This window comes from Nyctereutes procyonoides, unplaced genomic scaffold, assembly GCF_905146905.1.
Source record: "Nyctereutes procyonoides isolate TBG_1078 unplaced genomic scaffold, NYPRO_anot_genome, whole genome shotgun sequence".
Classification (NCBI taxonomy): Eukaryota; Metazoa; Chordata; class Mammalia; order Carnivora; family Canidae; genus Nyctereutes; species Nyctereutes procyonoides.
The window spans coordinates 49,458,257-49,480,506 of record NW_026575131.1 but is presented as its reverse complement, the minus strand read 5'-3'; the positions used below and the strand labels follow the sequence as shown (position 1 = coordinate 49,480,506).

Here is a 22,250-nt window from a genome sequence, read left to right as displayed (position 1 = left end):
TCAGTGAGTTGTGGGGATGAAGTAACGGTCTTGAAAGTGTTGATACGAAATAGGTGCTCAATAAAATGTTAGTGGTTTTTATCCAAACATTAGGCTAACTTTTCCTGCCATGGAATCCGGCTAAATAAGATTAGAGAATTCTTCCAGATTCGTTGGTCGAAGCCTGCTCCCTTGTTCCCAAACTCTGCCCTCTGAAGTGACCCCTTCAGTGTCCTTGGCTTTACTCATTCATTAATGTACATGCCAGTCCCCAGACCACAGCCTCCTCCTGTCAGTCTTGTTTTATGATTCTGCAAGCAGCTGCCCTGCCCCAAGTCCCTGCATTCTCCCCTACTGCTTCAGGGTTCTAGGTCTTAATTCAATCATATGCTGCTGACTCCTGAATTTAGAAGTCCAGCCAGGATCCCTCTCCAGATTCTAGAGCCAGAGAGCCACCTGTCTCCTCAATTATCTCCACATGGCACATTGAACAGAACATGCCACCAAACCAGGTCCCTATTGGCTCCCCAACCTGCCCCAACCTGTTAGCTTTTGTCCTAACAGCTGATAGGCCCAAATCTGGGAGTCCTCTCCAACTGTTTCTCTTACCTCTGTATGTCAACCCAGCAGCAAATCCCGTCAGCTCAGCCTTCAAATTGTATCCAGAATCCAACCATTTCCCATTCCTCTAGGGCCCACACCTTAGAGCCCCCTATGTCACCCACCCACCTGGACCAAGGACACTTCCCTGGTGTCCCAGCTCTGGCCATAACCACCCCCAGTCTGTTCCTTTCACAGCAGCCAAAGAGACCCTATGCACACCTGAGTCAGGTAACGTCCCTCCTTTCCTTAGAACCCTGTGTGATGGATGCCTGGTGGCTCAGCAGTTGAGTATCTGCCTTCAGTTCAGGGCATGATCCTGTTCCAGGGATTAAGTCCCATATCAGGATCCCTGCGAGGAGCCTTCTTCTTCCTCTATGTCTCTGCCTCTCTCTGTGTCTCTCATGAATAAATAATACAATCTTAAAAAAAAAAAAAAAACCTTACGTGATGACCACATTCCTTAAAATAAAAGCTAAAGTACTCCCTGCAGTTCACAATCTCCCTGCCCTCATCTCTTCCCTCCTTCCTTCACTCACTCCACACTGGCCTCCTCACTGTCCCTCTAACCCACCCAGCAAAAACCCATCTCAGGGCCTCGTGCATATGCTGTTTCCTCTGCCTGGATCACACTTTCCCAGATACCTCCACGGCCCCTCCCTGACCTCTTTCAGGTCTCTGCTTATGTCACTTCCCTCGTGAGGCCTCTTCTGCTGGCCTTTTTTTTTTTTTTTTAAGATTTTATTTATTCATGAGAGACACAGAGAGAGAGAAGCAGGCTCCTGGCAGGGAGCCTGATGTGGGACTCGATCCTGGGACGGGGATCATGCCCTGAGCCAAACGCAGACACTCAACTGCTGAGCCACCCAGGCGTCCCTTCTGCTGGCCTTTTTTTCAAAATCACCACATCCCAAATGCACATTTTGCATCCCCATGACTTCTGTCTGCTTTATTTTTCTGTGTAGCACTTCCCACATCAAACTTTTACTTTATCTATTTTGTTTATTGTCTGTATCATTAGAAATGATAGCTTCACGGGGCAGGGATTTTTGCCTGAAGCTTCTTCAAAAATGACCACACGCACATACAGTTACAGACACAAAACATGTTTCTTGTCTCCTGGTGGGTGCTCTCACTCACTCATGCTTCAATAAGAACACAAGCTTTCTAAAAGCGATGATCAGAAGATCCCCTGAGGGATCTTCTCTCCCTCCCCTCAGTGCCCAGAGTCCAGCCAGGGCAGATTGAAAATCTTTATTATTTTTCTTCTCAAATATAAAATCACTCTCTTTCCTGGCATCTCATTAACCCGAGGTTGAAAATCAAGGATAAGAATCACATTGCTAGAAAGAATAGGCCCTTCCTGCCTCCTGCCCTATCCTGCGCTCTTCTCCCATCCAAGGGAACAAAGGGCAGAAGTCATGACCTTGAGGCTCTCAGGCAGCAGACTGAGGCCTTCCTGATGCTGGGCCCCAGGTGAGCGGGGGCGGAATCCAGGGTGGATTGAGCCCCCCAGGGCTGGACAGGTGGCAGGATCCTAAGGTCCATCAAGGCTTGTCAGTGGGGCGCAGGTTCAGGGATGCTAGGCGTCCCAGGGGCCCACGGCGCGTGTTGGTGGCCAGCCGCTGCTGTGCCAGGAATGACTGGGCATGGGCTGGTGCCCGCTCCTCCCCAGCTCGCTGCTGCAGAGCCATGCCCTGGAGGGAGGAAGGGGGCAGGGTTGGGTTCAGGTGAGCCCATGGCGCACCCCAGGACTCCAGCCACAGTGACATACACTCACCATATTATACCAGGCACTGATGAGCAGCTTTTCTTCCTGCTCCCGCTGACTTCGACTCTTCTCAAAATCCATCTGCCAAGGAAGGAACAGTCAAGGGCTTGGATATGCTGGGGACAGCGGGAAGTGATGAGGACACCCACCTCCAGGTGCCGGATGCGGACGTCACGCTCCCGGAGCTGTGTCCTCAGGGTGTGAAGTTCTGGGGGCGCCCCTCCAGGTGGCCGTTGTTTGGGTTCCAGGGTCTGTATGACCTAGGGTTTGGGAAAGACACAGAAGGGGTGACCTCGGCCTTGTAGGCCCTCGGACGTGTTGGACTATGTTAAGTGTGGTATAAAAGTCTGTGATGGGGTGGGGTACGACAGATGCAGAAGTGGGGGGAAGGGCAGCCCTGGTGGTGCAGCAGTTTAGTGTTGCCTGCAGCCTGGGGTGTGATCCTAGAGACCTGGGATCAAGTCGCACGTCAGGCTCCCTGCATGCAGCCTGCTTCTCCCTCTGCCTGTGTCTCTGCCTCTCTCTGTGTGTCTCTCATGAATAAATAAATAAAATCTTTAAAAAAAAAAAACTAAAAAAAGTGGGGGGAAAACAGGGACATGCCGGTGTGAGGCACGAGTCACCGGGAGGCAGCAGCCTCAGCAGGAGGCCTGCAGAGCACCCAATGTTCTCACCGTGCGTGCCTTGTCCACATAGCGGCGGTACCGCTCTTCCATGGCCCGCAAGTCCGCATCCTTCTTCTGCAGGCTGTGCTGCAGCTCCTCGATACGCCGGGCGGCTGGGGGAACGAAGGGACCCCTCAGCTCCCCGCCAAGCTTGGGGCCCTTCCTCCCTGCCCAGCCGCTGCGTCCCACTCACTGCCGCTGTCAGCGGGCGGCTCCAGCTCCTCAATGTACTCTCGCTTCCGCTGCAGCTCCAGATCTGCTTCATGCAGCTTCTGCCTGTGGACAGAGGATGGGCAGCAGCAGGCTGAATCTGCGCCCATTGCCCTCCCTCCCACTGGTGGTCATCCCTGGTCATCTCGGCCAACGTGCGCCTGCCCAGCTGCAGAGACCTCTGTGTGCCCGCCCCCTCCACGGCACAGAAGCTGTATGCCTTGGTCCCACCATCTCCTGAGGCATCGGAGCCACAACCTTCCACGCCCTTCGTCAGGTGGCCCCTTGCCTAGCCCCCCGCCCCCCGTGTGTGCACTTCTCTCCATTCCACAGACCACACACTGGTACCATCACCCCTGCCAGCCCCTTCTACACTCAATCTCAGCTCCTTTGTCTAGCCAGCAGCCAGAGATCTTTCTAGCATGCAAACCCCTTATAACAAAAAGAAACACAAGGTGAAACTTTAGTTCTGCCACCTGCAGCAAAACCCCAAAGATCTGAGGACACTCCCTGGAGGTGAGATCATTACCATGCAGTGGGTATGGAACATGGTATAACACCTAACTGTGAAGCGTGGGCTAGGTCTGCTATGGTTATAGAGGCATGTGCCCTCTGAAGCCACCAATTCCACTTTGGTGACCTATCCGCACACAAGCAAAATGATGTATATATAAGCTTTTACTTTGTTGCACTCTTTGAAATTGCAAATACCTAGAGAGAATGATTTAAATACATTATGATATTCACAAAGGGTCAGCCCTTCTGGACCGGAATTTTACAGGAGAATTAAGGCCCTGATATTTCCATATATCCATCCTCTCTAAGGAAATAACTTTTTCTGCACTCTGGGATGGTCATGGCTACACTCCATCCTTAGTGGAAATGAGGAGAGTCAAACAAGTCGTCTTCTGTAAGGGCCACTTTCCCTGTAAAACCCCAGTTGACAAAAGCCGCTGTATTTATAAAAGATATAACTATTCATATGGCAAAATTTCCTAGCCATCTTTTATTTTTTTAAGATTTTTATTTATTTATTCATGAGAGATATATATAGAGAGAAGCAGAGACACAGGCAGAGGGAGAAGCAGGCTCCATGCAGGGAGCCCAACGTGGGACTCGATCCCAGGACTCCAGGATCAGGCCCTAGGCTGAAGGCAGGCGCTAAACCGCTGAGCCACCCAGGGATCCCCTCCAGCCATCTTTTAAAGATTTTATTTATTTATTAGAGTGAGAGCGAGCATGAGTGGGGTGGAGGCGGAGGGAGAAACAGATTCCCCTCTGAGCAGGGAACCGAATGCCAGACGCCAGATTAGATCCCGCTCTGGGATCATGGCCTGAGCTGAAGGCAGATGCTTATCCAACTGAGCCACCCAGGCACCCCCTTAACCATCTTCTTAAGTAGGAGAAGCAAAGTACAGACTAACACATATTATGCTACCTTTCATGTAAATAAGGACTCAGAATAAAAATTTATATTCATTTGCATTTGCTCAAAAAACTTTGTAAGGATTTTTTTCATTTTTATTTTTTTAGAGATTTTATTTATTTATTCATGAGAGACACAGAGAGGCAGGGACACAGGCAGAGGGAGAAGCAGGCTCCCTGCAGGAAGCCTGATTCGGAATCCGATCCTGGCACCCTGGGATCACAACCTGAGCCGAAGGCACATGCTCAAACACTGTGCTACCCAGGCGCCCCATGTAAGGATTTTTATAATAATACGAATGGGGATGGGGTGGAAACTGAGCCAATGGGGGGACTAAGAGGTGTACCCCTTCTCTATGTATTGATTAGTATATATTTTGGTTTTTAAACTATAAATATAGCAGCTATTTAAAATAGCTTCTGGGACGCCTGGGTGGCTCTCTGCCTTTCTCTGTGTCTCTCATGAATAAATAAGTAAAATCTAAAAAATAAAAATAAAAATAGGGACGCCGGAGTGGCTCAGCAGTTGAGTGTCTGCCTTTGGCTTAGGGCATGATCCTGGGGTCCAGGATCAAGTCCCACATCGGGCTCCTTTTTTTTTTTTTTTTATTTTTTTTTTTTATTTATTTATGATAGGCACACAGTGAGAGAGAGAGAGGCAGAGACACAGGCAGAGGGAGAAGCAGGCTCCATGCACCGGGAGCCCGATGTGGGATTCAATCCCGGGTCTCCAGGATCGCGCCCTGGGCCAAAGGCAGGCGCCAAACCACTGCGCCACCCAGGGATCCCTCGGGCTCCTTGCAGGGGAGCCTGCTTCTCCCTCTGCCTATGTTGTTGCCTCTCTTTCTGTGTCTCTCATGAATAAATAAAAATAAAAACATAAATAAATAAATAAATAAATAAATAAATAAATAAATAAATAAATAGTTTCTTTAGGGCTCCTGGGTGGCTCAGTTGGTTGATCATCCACTTTCAGTTCAGGTCTTGGTCCTAGAGTCCTGGGACCAACTCCCATGCAAAGCAGGGAGCCTTTCTCTGTCTCTTTCTCTCAAATAAATAAGAAAAGTTTTATTTTTTAATTTTTTTTAATTTTTATTTATTTATGAAAGTCAGAGAGAGAGAGAGAGAGAGAGAGAGAGAGAGAGAGAGACACAGGCAGAGGGAGAAGCAGGCTCCATGCACCGGGAGCCCGACGTGGGATTCGATCCCGGGTCTCCAGGATTGCGCCCTGGACCAAAGGCAGGCACTAAACCGCTGCACCACCCAGGGATCCCAAGAAAAGTTTTTTTTTGTTTTGTTTTGTTTTTTTTTTTTTAATATGGAACGCTTCACGAATTTGCACATCATCCTTGCGCAGGGGCCATGCTAATCTTCTCTGTATCGTTCCAGTTTTAGTATATGTGCTGCCGAAGCGAGCACCCAAGAAAAGTTTTTAAAAATTACTTTCTTAAAAAAAATAAATAAGGGCAGCCCGGGTGGCTCGGTGGTTTAGCGCTGCCTTCAGCCCAGGGCCTGATCCTGGAGACCTGGGATCGAGTCCCTCATTAGGCTCCCTGCATGGAGCCTGCTTCTCCCTCTGCCTGTGTGTGTTTCTCATGAATAAATAAATAAAATCTTTAAAAAAATAAAAATAAAAATAAATAAAATAAAATAAAATAGGGGCATCTGAGTGGCTCAGTCAGTGGAGTGTCCAACTCTTGATTTCAGCTCAGGTTGTGGGATCAAGTCCTGTGCCAGGCTCTGCACTCAGTGGAGTCAGCTTGTCCTTCTCCCTCTGCTCCTCCCCCTTGTTCATGCTCTCTCTCTCAAATGAATAAATAAAAGTTGTTTTTTTTTAAATAAAAGTTTTTAAAAATAAAATATATTTTTTTAAGTTTACTACTCTTTAGTAATCTCTACACCCAACATGGGGCTCAAATCCATGACCCCGAGATCAGAAGTCACACGCTCTACCAACTGAGCCAGGTGGACTCCCACAAAAAAAATTTTTTTTTAAACAATGTAAAAAGTAGGGATGCCTGGGTGGCTAGATGGTTGAGCATCTGCCTTCGGCTCAGGGCATGGTCCCGGAGTCCCGGGATCAAGTCCTACATCAAGCTCCCCGCATGGAGCTTGCTTCTCCCTCTGTCTGTGTCTCTGCCTCTCTCTGTGTGTCTCTCGTGAATAAATAAATAAAATCTTGGCTGCCTGGGTGGCTCAGCTGATAAGCACCTGCCTTTGGCCCAAGGCGTGATCCTGGAGACCTGGGATCTGAGTTCTACATCGGGATCTCGGCATGGAGCCTGCTTCTCTCTCTGCCTATGTCTCTGCCTTTCTCTGTGTCTTTCATGAATAAATAAATAAAATCTTAAAAAAAAAATTAGGGGATCCCTGGGTGGCTGCTCAGTGGTTTAGCGCCTGCCTTTGGCCTAGGGTGTGATCCTGGAGTGTAGGGATTGAGTCCCACATCAGGCTCCTTGCATAGAGCCTGCTTCTCCCTCTGCCAGTGTCTCTGCCCCCCCCCCTCTCTCTGGGTCTCTCATGAATAAATAAATAAAATCTTTAAAAAAATTAAAAATAAAATCTTGAAGAAAAAAAAGTAGGGGCAGCCCGGTGGCGCAGCGGTTTGGCGCCGCCTGCAGCCTGGGGTGTGATCCTGGAGACCCGGGATCGAGTCCCACATCAGGCTCCCTACATGGAGCCTGCTTCTCCCTCTGCCTGTGTCTCTGCGCCCCTCTCTCTCTGTGTCTATGAATAAATAAATAAAATCTTAAAAAAAAAAAAAAGTAGAGTAAAAGGTGACTGTCACTTTGTCACAGTACCTTACTGAAATCCCTCCATGGCTCCCCATGGTTCCCCCCAAACAGTTCATACTCCTTCCCTTGGCCCATAAGACCCCATAAGATCTGAGCCTTCTAGGTTCTGGCTAACTGGTTCTTCTCATAAATAAATCCGCACAGACAGCAAATATCCCCCACGCCTGTGCCGCAGCCTTTCCCCTCCCCACCCCCAGGTGTGCCCTCCTCTGAGACTCACAGATGTTCCTCTAGCTTCCTCTTCAGCAGGGCGGACTGGGAGAGAAAACAGGCACTGGGTGAATGGGGATCCAGAGGTTCCCAACTCCTTCCCGGGGTGAGGGTAGGGGGCGGTGCCACCCTGGGCTGCGCCATACTTACAATGGACTGCAGGGGGCATCGAGCAGCAGGGGGGAGAGAGAGAAGGGTTACGGGGGGAGGGGCACGAGGGAGGGCCAGGCAGGGAGGAGGTGGGCACTCACATCCTCAGCCTTGCCCCCCTGCTCTTGCAAGGCTTTCTGCAAGTCCTCCACCTGGGCCCGCAGCTCCAACAGCTGCTGCTGGTTCAGCCTGCAGGAGTGCGGGGCCACTCAGTGCCCGCGCCCGCCCTCTGCACCCGCATCTCACGCCCCCTCCACGCGCGCGCTCGGGGGGCCCCCTCCGCGCGGTGGGTCCTCACCGCAGCTGCGTCTCCAGCCCGTGGCGCGCGCGGTTGGCCTCCTCCAGGTGGCGCTGCAGCTCCTCCTGCCGCTCCCGGTAGGCCGCCTCCTGCTGGCACAGCTGCTTGTTCTCCAGCTGAAGCCGCAGGAGCGTCTCCCTGCCGACCGGGCCGAGAGAGCAGGACTGAGACCGGTCCCCCTGCAGGCCTGCCGGGGCTCTGGCAGGGAGACTGGGCGGACGGGCCTGCAGAGGGACAGCGCCCCGGGGAAGGGCCTGGCCAGACCCTGGAGCGGGCTTGGAGTTCTGGGGATCCAGCGCAGTGGGACCCAAAATGGGCGGGGCCTTGAGCTGGGCCTAAGGGCGGAGCCAGGCAAGGGCGGGGCTACGGGAGCGGCTGCCAGAAGGCCTGACTGCAGGAGAGCAAGACGCAGAACTGGCAAGACCTGGGCTGGGAGAGTTCATCTGGGCAAGACACGGGGCACTGAACCCAGCAGGGGCTACAGGGAGGGCAGGGCTACGCCCTGGGGCAGAGTTCGATGTGAGCGGGGCTGGGGGTAGGATTTTTGCTCGGTGAGAGGAGCCGGATGGGTTGAACCCAATTAGTGCACTGAGGATGGATCCTGGAGGAGGCAAGCAACCAACAAGGGCTAGAGCCCTGGGCAGGTAAGGGCAGAATCAGGAGTGCGTGGGCCTAGGACCCAGGCTAGGAACCGGGAGCCCAACACAACAGGCCAGGCTAGCAGGAGGTGCCTGCCCTGGGAGCAGGGCTGAGGATGGGCTCTGGGTGCGGCTACAGCTCTCTCTGAGCGACCCCAGGATACCTCAGCTCCGCAGGTAGGATCTCTGCTGCTAAGTTTTCCACAGCTGGTGAGGTAGGATCCAGTGAGGGGTCTGGAGAAGGTAAGAAATGTCTTCAGGTTGTTGCACAGCTCCTGACCCATCGCTAGGGTTCTCTTTCTAAGAATCATCTTTGGGGACTTTGGTATTCTGGGAGGTCAGCCCCTGACTTCTGTTAGCCCTTGTCACCTCTTTCCATTCTAGCCTGTCTCCAAGGTCACCTAGCTCTGCCCCCACCCTAGACAAGCCCTGGGACACTGCTTTCATGTCTGCCCTAATAATACCTTAGGCCACCCCAGCCCCAGGTCCTTGGGCCAATAGGCCTCCAACTCACCAGCCTGGGTCAGCCCCCGAGGCTGCAGCTGGGCACAGCGCAGTTCCTCATTGGCCTCCCGCAAGGAGTCCCTCTCCGCCAGCAGCCGCTGGAGGGATGGGGTGCAAGACACCATGTGAGGCACAGTTGTCCTCCTAGAGACTGGGCTGAGCTGGGACGGACAGGATGGGGCTTGGATGCAGGACTTCAGTCTCACCTCCTTCTCCTTTGTCACCAGCTCATACTTCTCCTCCAGGTTTCGACACTCAAATAACCATTTCTCGGCCTTCATGGCCTCCTCCTGCCTCTGGCCCTGTAGTTCCTGAACCTGAACAGAGAGGTATGAGGATGCAGGGTTGGAAGGTGAAGGCGTGGGGCCAGAGAGACCACACACAAAGAACATGGAGGAGCTGGGCCACCTCAAGGGTGCTACCTATATATAAATGAGGGTGAGAGGGCTCTAGGTGGAAGGGCTAAGCACCATGCTTAAGATGAGGGGGCAGGGTGGGATCCAGTGGCTTAGAGCACCCAGCCCTCTGGACTCTGCCTTGGTCCTTGCCACACCTGTCGTCGCTGAGCCTCAAGCTGAGCACGCAGTGAGCCGGCCCGGCGTAGCTCATCCTCCAGCTGCCGAGTGCGCTCGGCATGGCCAGCATTGCGCTCCTCCAGCTGCCGCACCTGCCGCCTCAGCTCCCGCAGCTCACCCAGCCGGCGCCGGCAGCTGCTCAGCGTGGCCTCCAGCTGCCCAGCACGCTCAGAGGACTGCCTGGGGGAGGAGGCAAATCAGAGGATGCTTGGGTCTGGGATCAGGGTTCAGCTTGGATTTGGGGTCTTCCCTTCAGGGCAGGGGAAGATGTCATGTTACCTGGGGATGTGTGGGTTCAAGGTGGTGGATTGGGAGGGTCAACCAGGGCCTGGTGTTGTTGGGAGGTCATTGAGGGGCATAGTGGAAGCCCTCAGCACCAATGGTTAGTCCAGGGTCATGATCAAGGATGGGGTAAATTGTGGGGATATAGAATGACTGAGGGATTACAGGGGGAATGATATAATCCAGCCTCCAAGGACACTTCGAGGTAATAAGGTGGCTATGGAATCAACAAGGGCATGGTGGGGTCACGGGGGGCTTGAGGGCAGAGCACTATGTGATCCTTTAAGGTACAGTAGGGATTCACTAGACACTTTAACATTACAGGAGTACTGTGGGATCACAGGGGTGCCTTTTGAGGTTAAAGAAGTAACAGTGAGGTTTAGGAAATGGGTGCTGTGGAGGCCCACCAAGTGCTTTGGGGCTGCAGGAGTGCTATGGAGTCATAAGAAGGTATAGTCCTATCATGAGGGGCACAGAGGGGTCATGGGGGGTGGGGGTGGGGTGCAAAGTTATCGCATTTTGAGTCCTAGAGGGCACAACAGGATCCTGGGGCATGATGGCACCTGGGCAGCACTGGAGCAGGGGAAGGGGGCTGGTAGCTGGGGTCATGGGGACGCTACAAGGTCTGGGGAATATAATGTGGAATCACAAGGGGGCACTGTGGGCTCCTGGGGGCATCATGGATCCAGGAATCTTGGAGGTGTCCAGAGACATGATGGAATCCAGGAGAGTACAGTGCGATTGAGGATCTTACTGAGGAGTCCAGGAGACATTGTGGGGGTTCCCTGGGCATTTTGGAGTTTTCGAGGTACTATGGCCTCAGAGGGACACTGTGGCAATGAGAGTGCACAGCGGAGACCCAGGGACCAGGTACTCACCGCAGCTCGTCCATCTCATCCTTCAGCGCCTGTGCCTCCTGGGCCAGACTGGTCAGTGCCTGGTTCCGCTGTTGCAGCTCAGAGACCTCTCGCTCCAGCTCAGCACAGTGCAGGCGCTCATCTTCCCTGCCGTTCTCCAGCCTGGGGGGGTGGGTGGTAGGGAAGAAAGGAGGTGCTTGAGGAGACCGTACCCATGCTAGCCCCCCTGGCTGACTGGCCCCATCCCGAGATGACCGCACCTGAAGTTCTCCTCCTGCAGCTGCTCCAGCTGAGACTGCAGCAGCAACAGCTTCTTGGCGGTGAGGCCGGCGGCCCCCTCACCCTCTGGCCGGCCCACCCGCTCCCGCAGCACTGCATTTTCCTGGGCCAGGCTCTGCTTCTCCTCCGCCAGGAGCACCAGCTGCCAGCAGGAGGTGCAGAGGAGCTGGAGTTTAGAGGGGGAATGGGAGGGAGGGGCGCGGCAGCAAGCAATTCTGCACCAGGAGCACCTATGCTCCCTCCCTGCCACCCTCAACCTCACCTGCCGCTCCAGGTCCAGACAGCGCTGCCGCAACTCATCCCCTTCATCAGCCTCCTCACTCAGGAAGTAGTACCTTCGGGACTGATGAGGGGGTGGGGGCAAGGAGATCAGGGAGCCACAGGGAGACTGGGGGGAGGCTGGCATCTTGAGTGGCAGAGAGGAGGAGCCAAGAAGACCGAAAGATCTAACAGAGGGCTAGGACCCCAGGGGACAGGCAGAACGGTGATGTGGGAACACCGGGGATCTGGCAAGGGAAGTGGCTAGGACCCTGAGGGATGGAGGTAGTTTATACATTTAAGGACACGTCCCTCCTCCTTAGGCAGCCGGGAGAATCAGTAATGGCCCCACACCTCTTACCTGGTTATCAAAGTTCCCATATGTTTCTGGTGACAGGGAGTCAGGGGTGTCTTTGGTCATGAGCTGAAGCAGGGTGGGAAGGCACTGAGATGAGCTGGGCCCTCTGAGGGTGGCCATGAAAGCTCCCACGATCTACCCCAAGGACCTCTCTCCATCCTCCTGTCCCCAAAGCCAGTTCTCCCCAGTTACCCCAGTCTAGAGGCTGCCCTCCTGCCATGTGTCCCGCAGGGAGGCTGGGTCCTTTGAGGATGCTAAATTGTGACTGAGAGCTGGGAAGACTTGGCAGACACATGAGACAGGGAAATCTGGCCAGCTGAGTTCCAGGAAGAGCCCAGAACTTACCAGGGCAGAGCTGCGCCCAGTTGCCTCTGCTCTGATGTCCCCTCCCCCGAAGCTCCTTGCCACATTGGGCACCCCCACCTACCTCCTGGATGGCTTCCATCACCACATGCTGAACTGATTCCTCCAGCGTCATGATTCTCTGGATGTGTTCTGGGGATCAAGGTGAGGAAGGCTGAAATGTGAGGGTAGGGGGTGAGGAGGATTTGCTCAGGATTTCCCCTGGGGACCCCCTGACCCCCATACCCTGCTTTTTCTCGCAGCTGATGGCACAGCCAAGCACCAGCTGAAGCAGCTTGCCAAGCTCTTCTGGGTCCGAAAACTCGCCAATGAGGCTCACATCTGGAAGGTGTTGCTCCAAAATGGGATGCCCCAAGACCTGAAGATGGGGGGTGGGGGTGGGATTGGGGGATGTTGGGGCTCATGGACACTCACCTTCTCCCAACCTCATCCCCTAAATCCTGGTATGGTTACTCACATCCTGGGAGTACTCCACCAAGCTCTGTAAGATTGTCTTCAGATTGCTGACCTGGGGAAGGTCAAGGAGTTGTGTCCAGGGTCCCTGGAGCCAAACAGCCCCCACTCTGAATCTGCCTACCCCAGCCTTTTCTCTGCCTCATTTCCCAATCCCTGGTCACATCATCCTGTCCAGCACCATTCTCTATCTGAATGTCTTGTCTCAGGGCAACCTGTCTAGTTGCCTGTCCTTGCCCACATGCCCATATTATTAACAGGTCCCCAGAATTCCAATCACTTCTCATCACCTGCCCTGCCACCCTTCGGCCCTAGCCACCTTCATCTCTCACCTGGATTATGCCAACCTGGTCTCAATTTCCACTCTTACACCCCCATTCCTCTCCAAGCAGCCAGAGGGAGCTTTTTAAAGTTCAAGGCAGTTTGTGTCTTTCCTCTTTGCTAAAACCTTCCCTTGACTTTGCACAGCCCCTAAAATAGAATCCATCTCCCTGCCCCAGCCTGCCCTGCTCCTGATGACCTCATCCACCATTCCTGCCCCCTTGTTTTCTGTTCTAATCTCCCTGCTTTTCCTTGATACACCAACCTTATTCCCCACTTTGCATTTGCTGTTCCCTGTGCCTGGAATCCTCTCTCCAAATTTCACACGGAGGTCAGCCCATCTGGAGTAACCACCTCCCCTAGTTGCCCTGTCTCATGGCCCAGCTATTATTGTCTTCATAGAACTTACTGCCATTGGATGTTAGTGTTTATGTGTATGTGTGTGGGGCGGGGGCGGAGGTGTCTGTGTTATCCCTTGCTGCACACCCAGGCCTGCTCCACAGGAGAATGAAAGAACAGAGTTGGCTAGTCACCAGACATCTGTCTCTCTTCCTAGCCAAATCTGTGCATCACCCAGGACATGTGTCTAGCTGACCCATCACCCAGGATATGTCTAGCTTAGCCTTCCCTGATTATCTCTTCACCAAGCTGTCCCCCAGTCATGAGTCCACCTGTCACCTTCAGCCTCCAGTTGCGACCTGGGTCATCTGAGATGCCCTGGAGCCACGCCTCGTTGAACCAGGAAGGGTCTCTGGGGGCGAGAAGGTGGGATGAGCTGCGCGGGGACCCTTTCGGGACCCTCCCCCTCAGCCCCACTCACATCTGGTTCAGCACATAGGCTATGGCGAGGCCACTGCTCAGGTCCTGGGGGCTGGTACAAGGGGATGGGACGTGGAACGTCTGCAACTGCAGAGGGAGAGGAAAGGGCAACGGGCAGTCAGGGCCTGGGAGAACAGAACCATTCCCCCTTTGCAGACTTTCCCGGTCAGCAGGAACCTCACACGGTTGGCGGGGACTGGCCTATCGCTTTCGCACTCCAGCTCCGCGGGGGAGTGGCCTCTGCTCACCTGGGACTGGAGGGGGCGTGGCCTCACTTCACTCCAGCTCAACAAACCCCGCGCGACCGAGCCAGGGCGGAACCACATGTCACCTGGTCCCCACAGGCCCCACGTGACCAGGCCAGCTCACCTGTGCCCTCGCCCTAAGTGACCCAGCCGCGAAGGGGCGGGGCCTCACCTGTTCTTTCCACGCAGACCTGCCACGTGACGGGGGCGGGTGCTCAGGCCGGAGTCCAACCGCCCTGCAAGCCCACCAACCTTTCCTCCTCCCAGCCCCAGAACAGAGGGATAGATTAAGCCAAGGCCAGGGCTCCCGGGCGAGAAGAGCGGGCGCACACCTGTCCCTGGCCCCGCCCCCGACCTACCCAGGTGAGCAGAGACCCGCATAGCTCGGCCTTGTCCACGCTCATGGCTCCCGATCGGATTCGACCCCGACCGCGGAGCCCCGCCACCGCAGCCACCTCCTGATCCGCCACCAGCGAGCGCCCGCAGCCCCGACCTCCCGCTCGGCCTAGAGCGCCGCCCCGCCCCGCCCCCTAGGCGCAGGCCCCGCCCCGGACACGTGATCTCCCGGCGCCCGATCGGCTTTCCAGTTCCGCCATTTTGGATGCGGGCAGCGTTCGGGCGCCCGCCCTGCCGCTAGGGGTCAGTCTGGGCCAAGCTTGCACATCCCAAGTGTGGACCCGCTACCCCTTGCTCCTTGGCTCTTTTGGGGGTAGCCGAGACCTCACGATTATTCCTCATCACGTGAGGCGGAGCCATCCCACCCTGTTATACAGGCTTATTCACGTCCTTCCCCTTCAGCTGGAAGAAATTCGGCTGCCCAGCCACCTTCTGATCGGAGCCATAATCTGCGCGGGGAAAGGGCAGGCCCTTACACGTTCTGTGCACTTGGAAGAGACATCCTAAAGGGGTCTCCCCGGTAGTGGTGACTTGGGAGGCTTGACTCAGGAGTAAACAAGGGGGGACGAGCCGTGGTCCCAGGTCGAGGGCAGGATGAATCAGCCAGGCTCAGGTCTTGGGTGAGGGACAGACACACTTGCCCAGTACGGACGCAGTACCACTAAGCTTCTCCTGCGCGGTGCCCACCTCGCCCCACTCCCCCCACCCACCCCCACCCCGGCCCAGGGCCCTGACGTCCTCCCGCCTCAGACCCCGGGACCAGGCCGCCGTGCCCCCAAGGCCCACCAGGGGGCGCGCACACTGCTGCAGCGCAGCCTGCGGGGAAGCAATGTGCCCTGAGACCCCGCCCAGGCTCTGGAGGGGGCTCAAAGGAAAGTGGTAACAATAGTAGTTAATAAATTTGCAGTCCCCATTTATTGAGTGTCTACAGTATGCAGCTTCTGCGCTAAGCGATTGAAATTATATAGAAATCTCCCCACGGGAAAAAAAAAAAAAAGAAATCTCCCCACGACTCTGGGTGGCAGGTGCTGTTTTAATTCCCGGTCGCAAGAGAGGAAACAGAGATTCTAGTTGGCTTTAGGGGAAGGGGTAAAGCCCCGGCCCGCACCCTTTGGCGCCAGAGTACCCCAGCAGCTCCTCTCCCACGAGGCGGCAAGGTAATGAGCAGTAATTAGAGGTTATTAGCTGTACCTGGAGGGAGGGGCGGGCTCTGCTTTGGGGGTGGGTCTAGATCTGAGGGGAGGGGTGCTGCTCTCCAACCCTGAGTCTGGCTCGGAAGACCCTGCCCCGGAGCGGGTTGAGCGAGATGTCAGCAGCCCCCACGCCGCATCGCAGGAGCACAGTCACGCTACCATCAGAAACCCAGTAACAGCCCACTCAGACGCGCAGCCGCACGCACGCGGAGGCCTCCCAGGCTCGGCTACACCCCCACACCCCCTCCCCGCGTTGTTTTCGGCCTCCAACTCCTGGGAGCGGGGTGAGAGGGAGGAGGAGGGAAGGCGACTGGGGCCGGCAGTGCGGGCTTCCGGACTGGGCTGCCTTCCGGCGGGCGTGGGAACAACTGCCGCTGGCTCCCCTTTCCCGCACCCACTGAGGACAGGGTGCTGCCAATAGGGGGAAATGGGGCCACCCTACCCCCAGGTAAAAGTGGAAAGACGGACCGGGAACTTAGGGCTGTTACAAGCAGAGGTTGCTGGAATATTTGTGGGAGGGTCTGTTTGCCCAGTGTTGGAGGACACGCTGTGACCGGCACGTATTTGGGTTGGGATCCCCAATATTTGCAAAAACTGCAGGGATCTTGATGTGTAGGAAGAATCAGGGAATCCAAATATTTGGAGCATGGACTTAAATTATTCCAGTGTGATGTTAGGGCTTTCTAGATTAGATGTTCAGTGACCTGAGTCCTCAGATTTAAGGGGAAGTCTGAGTACCTTCAGTTTGGGAGAGGAGCCATAACCCTCCATTTGGGGTGGCAGGGATTCTTATGTTTGTGGAGAAAGGAAGCTTCCATGTTTGGTAGGGGAAAGTGGCAATCTGTTAAGGGATGCAGGGAGTCCCACAGGGATCTAGGTACCTTCAATTCGACGAAAGGGTCACAAGCCCTCATTTGGGGCAGGAACCCTATAATTGGGGGAAAGATACAAACCTTTTTTTGTGGAGGGAGCCCCAAAGTTTGGGGGATGCTCCTGAGGCCACCATTAGTAGGGACTGAGAGTGTTGGTGGGGGCCAGCAGCCCCCAGCTGGTTTGGAGACCCCACCCCCTCCTGCCTTTTTCCAGGAACAGCTGGGCCCAGCCTGGGTTGTACTGCTGGGAAGCTGGTGACTCAGCCCCTCCCTGCGGCCACAGCTGGACCCCGGCCCGTCCCCTCCGGCCTTCACATCTGGGCAAAGACCCAGTCATGAGGGCTAGGATGGGGACCCTGGGTGCACACAATTGGAGGATGATGCCCTTTCCTCAGGGATGACCACAGCCACAGGGTAGACACCATGCTCCATACCAGGAGGGACTCTGGCAGGCCTTTTGCACTAAAGACACTAATATCCCACTGGGAACTCTTTCATCCTGTCCTCCTCCCTGTGTCTCTGTGTGTGTCTGAGTCCTTGTAAAGTGTGCTCACATTCATGTAGGTGTGAGGTGGTGGGTCTGTGATTGTGGGTGCACAGGCATTGTGTCCGCATCTGCCCGCGTCTTGGGGCCCTGGAAATTTATGCAACAAACTGTTTGTGATTTGGCCGTGGGGGGGGGGTGCTGATGGCGACTGGGGCACAGTGCTTCCCTATATGCAACCTTGCTGTCTACACCCCTGTGTCACTTTTTGTATGAGAAGTGTGTAACAATCAGTACCTCAATGTGGCTTTAGGTTGTTTTTGTGCGACCATGTCTTTTTTCTCCATGTGGCTTTCTGTGATAGCATGACCCTGACAAGTATGTCCTTGATTTGTTCACATCCCCATGACAATCTTAGTGTCCCTGTGTGTGCCCTTGTGGGTTTGTCTGTGACTCTTTCATGCACCCTATTTGTGATGACCTTCTGTCCCCATCATATGTCTCTGTGACAAGCACGGCTGTGCTGTCCTAGTGTCCCTCCACCCTCCAAGGTTGGAGTCCTGGTGTCCAAGACTTTGTATCTGCGTCTTACTCTGTCTCCATGGTGATGGTGTGGCCTTATCCGGGTACCTACACATACCACCTATCTGTGTATGGACATGGCCCGGTCTCCATACACAAGGAACAACAAGTGTGCCTGTGAACCATCTGGGGCTCCGTGTGTGTCCGCGTGACCCTGTCCGTGTCTGCTGCGGGGCTGGCTGGACTAGTGAAGGTTTGAGCGAACGTATGGCAGGTGTATCCTGTGTCCGTGTGACACTGTGGGTCATCGCAGAGTCTGTGACCTTGTGTATGGGGGTGTCAAAGTCATACCGGACACGGCGCTCCGCCGAGGCGGAGATGTGCGCAGTGGGCACCAGACGCCCCACGTACCGGCTCTAAGCCGCTGCCGCCCGGAGGGGCCCCTCCCCGCGCTGCGGGGGCGCGTGCGTCGTGCGTGACGTGAGACACGACGGGGGTCGCTGCATGCGTGGAGCCCGACGCGGTCGTGCGTGCGAGCGCGCGGGGGGGGATGGGCTGGTGCGTGCGCGTGTGCGTGGGCGGCCGCGGGGGTTGGGCGCGCGGGGGCGCGCAGGGCATAGCCCCGCCCCCTCCCGGGCTTGGAGCGCGGGTGAAACCCGGGAGGGGGCCGCCGTTAACCCCTTCCTGCCCGACCTGAAACTTGTGGCCCCTCGATGGAGCGCGCGGGGGCTTCCCCGGGGCGCGGGGGCCGTCCCTGCCGAGAGAGGAACTCCCCCGCGCCGCGTGGAGCCGAGAGACCCCCCAGTTACCATAGGAACCGGAGCTTCCCGCGCGGCCTGACGCGTGCTTCCCCCCCAGCACTTCGTCCTTCGGCTCCCTAGTCCTCCGGCAGTGCGCTTCCCGCTCCCGGCCTCTGGGGAGGGGGGCTGGGGTCAGCGAGGCTGGAGCACGCGTGACTCAGGCCAGCGCGGGGGTCCCTCGGCCGCAGCCGACCTTGCTCCCCCTTCTCCGCCCCCGTGACTCACCGTTCGCGGCTTTCCCCGAGTGTGAGTCAGGCCCCTGGGGAGGGGGCTGCGGACTCTGAGACCCCCCTCCAGGCAAGGGGGGGCCGAGAACCAAGTTCTAGGGACCTCCCGGTCCGGTGGGGAGGGGCGCCCCTTCCGGGGCTGCCGTGCCGGTGCCTTCCCTTAGCCAGCCCTCGCTGGTGTTTCCCCCCCACCCCAGAATTGGCAGGGCCTCCCCGCCACAGCCCGGGCCTCCGGGAACCCAGCTCCCGCCCCTCCCCCCCAGCCCACAGGAAGTTTTGGCAGAGCCCATCGTGGCGATGAAACGGTTAAAGCCGTTTTCTTATTCATTTCAAACAGGGGCCCCTTTTGACTCAGAGCGAGCTGGGCGCCCCCTTGAGCCAGGCCTCATGGGGGCCAGGGTTTACACTCCACCCTACATGTACCATTTTTAGAGAAGGGAAGGAAGGCGGTTGGTGAGCGGGCTGAGGGTCTTGGGTAGCATTCAGAGCTGAGTTCAAATCCTGCCTCTGCCCTCACTGCTGTCTCGGTCTCAGTTTCCCCATCTGAAAATAGGGGATAATTATACCCGGCCCATTGTGTTGTTGTGGGAATTAGGTGAATAATAGAGGGGACGCTTTGCATCCTGAGCTGGGCACAGGAGTAGGAGGAGGCCTGGCAGGCAGAAGGACCCAGGTTCCTCCTGTCTCTCAGGCCTGGGTGTCAAGGTGCCCAGCAGAAGCCAGTCCTTGCGGGGCGGGCCGAGCCCCACCCAGGAGCTCTGAGGCCATGGGGTTCATCCCATCCACCCCCTGCCCCAGGCGGGCACCCAGGAAGTGAGAGGCGGGGCAGGAATGAGGCGGAACCTGTTGGGCCCGTTGCCTCCCCACCTCCCACCCTCATTCCGGGGCCCTGACAGGCCACCCCCCCCCACGCTGCAGCCCCACCCCCGCTGCCCTGGACGCCTGGGTCCTGACCCAAGGGTGGCCAGAGGGAGGGGATGTCGGCGGAGACAGCGTCTGGGGAACATCCTGTGGACTGCTGGCTGGACAGACTGGAGGGTCAGCCCCTCCCCGGGCAGGGCAGAAATCGGCTGGGGGCAGAGTAAACATGGCCCAGGGTGGCTAGACTTGGGGGAGGGGGCAGCAAGGAGTGTATACACACACAGTCACCCCAAAAGAGACCCAGTCCAGACACACAAACTCCTGTCACCTTGGCCACAGAGACTGCCAACCAGGCACACACAGACGGGGTCAGACACACATCTGGGCAAGCTGACCCAGTGGCAGCTGTCACACATAGGGCAGTGACAGAGCAGACTCCGGAGCAAGATCGAAACGCTGCCAAACTCATGAAGATCTTGGCCATTCCGAAGCATGCAGGTAGGGTGTGTGTGACACAGATAAATCAACTAGGCACACGGGCAAGATGGACACACTGACGTTCAGGTGAGAAGCACACAGCCTAGCGTAGTGCCGTGCTCACACTCACACTGAGACAGATAGGCTAGGCCAGAGACAGGCAGGCAGGAGAGACCAAACCCGGTGTCAGACACAGGCAGGCAACACACACGTGTTCATAGACTCAGAGAGAAGGGACGGTGGTTGCTTTCAACATAGGTACATCTAGTGTTGCACAGGAGACATTCAGACGCACGCACGCACCCTCAGATCCTGATGCACAGGTGTTCAGATACATGCGCATGCGCACACACTAACAAGTGCACCCACTCAGAAAGGCACTCAATGGAGACCATCCTAAACCTACAGAGAGGTGGATGAAGAGGACCCCAGCTTCCCACACACATGGCACACACACTCCAAGGCTTGAAGGGACACCGAGACTCGGGCTTACAGACACACAACATCTCAGCAGTAACACAGCCCAGAGCCACCTACAGACTAGACGATGCAAACAGACAAACGGACATATTTACAGACATGGTCTGGCCAGACAGTCACACCCAGCACAGAGAGGCATGAACAAGCCATAGTCGGACATTCATAAACACATTGGCTCGGAGACACCCTGACAGAACCTGTCGGCTAGTGCACGTGCGCGCATGCACACACACACACACACACACAGAGCCACGGGGCTTACAAAGACGTACAGACCAGCCACACAGACACACACACACAGACCAGCCACAGACCTCACACACAGACCTCACACAGGCAAGCTGTGGACCTCACACACACAAACACACGTACACACCAAACACAAATAGGTGAGCCATATGAACTCCAAAACAACAAACACATGTGGGTCAGCCACGTGCAACTTATTCCACAGGCCACGCACACACTTACCCACCTCCTGCCCCCCAAAGCAGACAGGCCCTACACACCCCTGGAGTGTTGGGCCAAGACACACGCGCGCGCACACACACACACACACACACACACACACACACACCCCTGCACTGAGGAGACAGGCCTCACACGCACTCTCACACGCCCTGACAGGCTAGCCACATGCAAACCCACAGTCAACCAGACACACATACACACACGCTCCTGGACCATGCTGAAGTGCTGTGGGGCTCTGTGCTTCCAGGCCTGTGTCTGCGCACTGCCCCCCCATCCTGGTGCTTCCTCTCTCCAAACATCACCCCCCCCCACTTCCCTCCCTGCTGTTTGTCACTTCCCCTAGGAGGCCCAGCTCATCAGCCTCAGTCCTTGGTGGGGTGTGGGCTTATAGTTTTCACCACATCCCCTGGAAAGGGGGCACCCAGGATTGTCAGCCATGTTTAGGCCCCCCAAGACCTCTCCAGGAGTGGGGAGGGACAGAAGTAGCTTTGTAGGAAACTCCCCTCATGCCCAGCTGAGTCAGCCTGAGGAGACAGCCTCTCCTTCCTGCTTCCAAGGAAACCCAGAGCTTCCTCTCCAGGAGAGGGGGTGAGGGACCCCCAAACCGCAGAGGTGGGGGAGGGAGGTGGCTGGCAGGCTAGGGGTTCCTGGGGGAGGGCCTCTGTGATTCTCAGCCTCTTCCTGCCCAGCTGTCTGTCCACACCCAGGGGCAGGGACGCAGGAGGCTGGGTGCTATGACTTGTGGGTTCTCGCCCTGGCCTGCCCACTAGCTGACTCACGGGCAGCCCCCAGCCCAGTTTCCTGGTGAAGGCCCAGTCGGTCAGTGGGGCTGGGGCAAGGGGGTCACCAGGCTATTTATAAGAAGGAGAAGTCCCTCAAGGCTAAAAGCCCCAGAGAGACCTGTGGGTGGGGGTGGGTGAACTTCCTCCTTATTCCACTCCCCAGGCCCCAGTCCCCTGGGCGTTGGAGAAGTCTGGGCACAGACTCCTCAGCCAGATGCTGATTTGAAGCCCAGGGGCTGGGCAGTTCCCAGCTGCCAGTTTGGGCACCCAGGCTGGGTGGGGGAGGGGGCCATCCTTACACCCTCCTCACAGCCGGCCTTGGCGCCAGTGGGGCGGCGTGAGGGGGTGGTGCCCAGGCCACAAGGGTGAGACTGGCAGGGGCCTGGAACCGGCTGTACCAGCTTGGCTAGGCCCCCGCCCTCCTTTGCCGGCCCAATCCCCACCCCCTGCTCAAACACCCATGCAGAGTACATGGAGCAACCAGACCCCACTTCAACAGGCTAGCCTGCTCCCATCCCCACCCCCACCTCCCTGCCCTGTGCCCAACTCCATTTCTCTGGGGATGAAACAGAGACCCTTCATGAAAGGGCCTGCAGAGCTTGATATACACTTGGTGCAGCATAAATGCCT

General features: G+C 56.1%; 1 protein-coding gene and 1 non-coding gene across 3 annotated transcripts; both read right to left on the bottom strand.

Moving 5' to 3' along the window:
• Positions 1-1,669: 1,669 nt before the first annotated feature.
• HOOK2 (hook microtubule tethering protein 2) lies at positions 1,670-14,578 on the bottom strand. Of its 2 annotated transcripts, none has more exons than XM_055344162.1 (22): positions 14,415-14,578; positions 13,812-13,897; positions 13,670-13,742; positions 12,675-12,725; positions 12,443-12,575; positions 12,282-12,349; positions 11,858-11,920; positions 11,501-11,581; positions 11,220-11,380; positions 10,981-11,121; positions 9,799-10,000; positions 9,452-9,562; positions 9,256-9,343; positions 8,906-8,975; positions 8,104-8,241; positions 7,907-7,994; positions 7,666-7,700; positions 3,209-3,291; positions 3,025-3,128; positions 2,500-2,610; positions 2,360-2,431; positions 1,670-2,276 (listed from the first exon to the last, which is right to left on the bottom strand). In XM_055344162.1, the coding sequence occupies exons 1-22, from the start codon at positions 14,457-14,459 to the stop codon at positions 2,127-2,129; spliced, it is 2,154 nt and encodes a 717-aa protein (XP_055200137.1). In that variant the 5' UTR covers positions 14,460-14,578; the 3' UTR covers positions 1,670-2,126. The 2 variants fall into 2 exon arrangements, with proteins under 2 accessions (XP_055200137.1, XP_055200136.1); XM_055344161.1 differs by lacking the exon at positions 14,415-14,578 and adding an exon at positions 14,059-14,221.
• On the bottom strand, positions 5,963-6,069 carry LOC129522632 (U6 spliceosomal RNA). The gene has a single exon (XR_008666932.1). It is a non-coding gene; the product is annotated as a U6 spliceosomal RNA (small nuclear RNA).
• Positions 14,579-22,250: the final 7,672 nt, after the last annotated feature.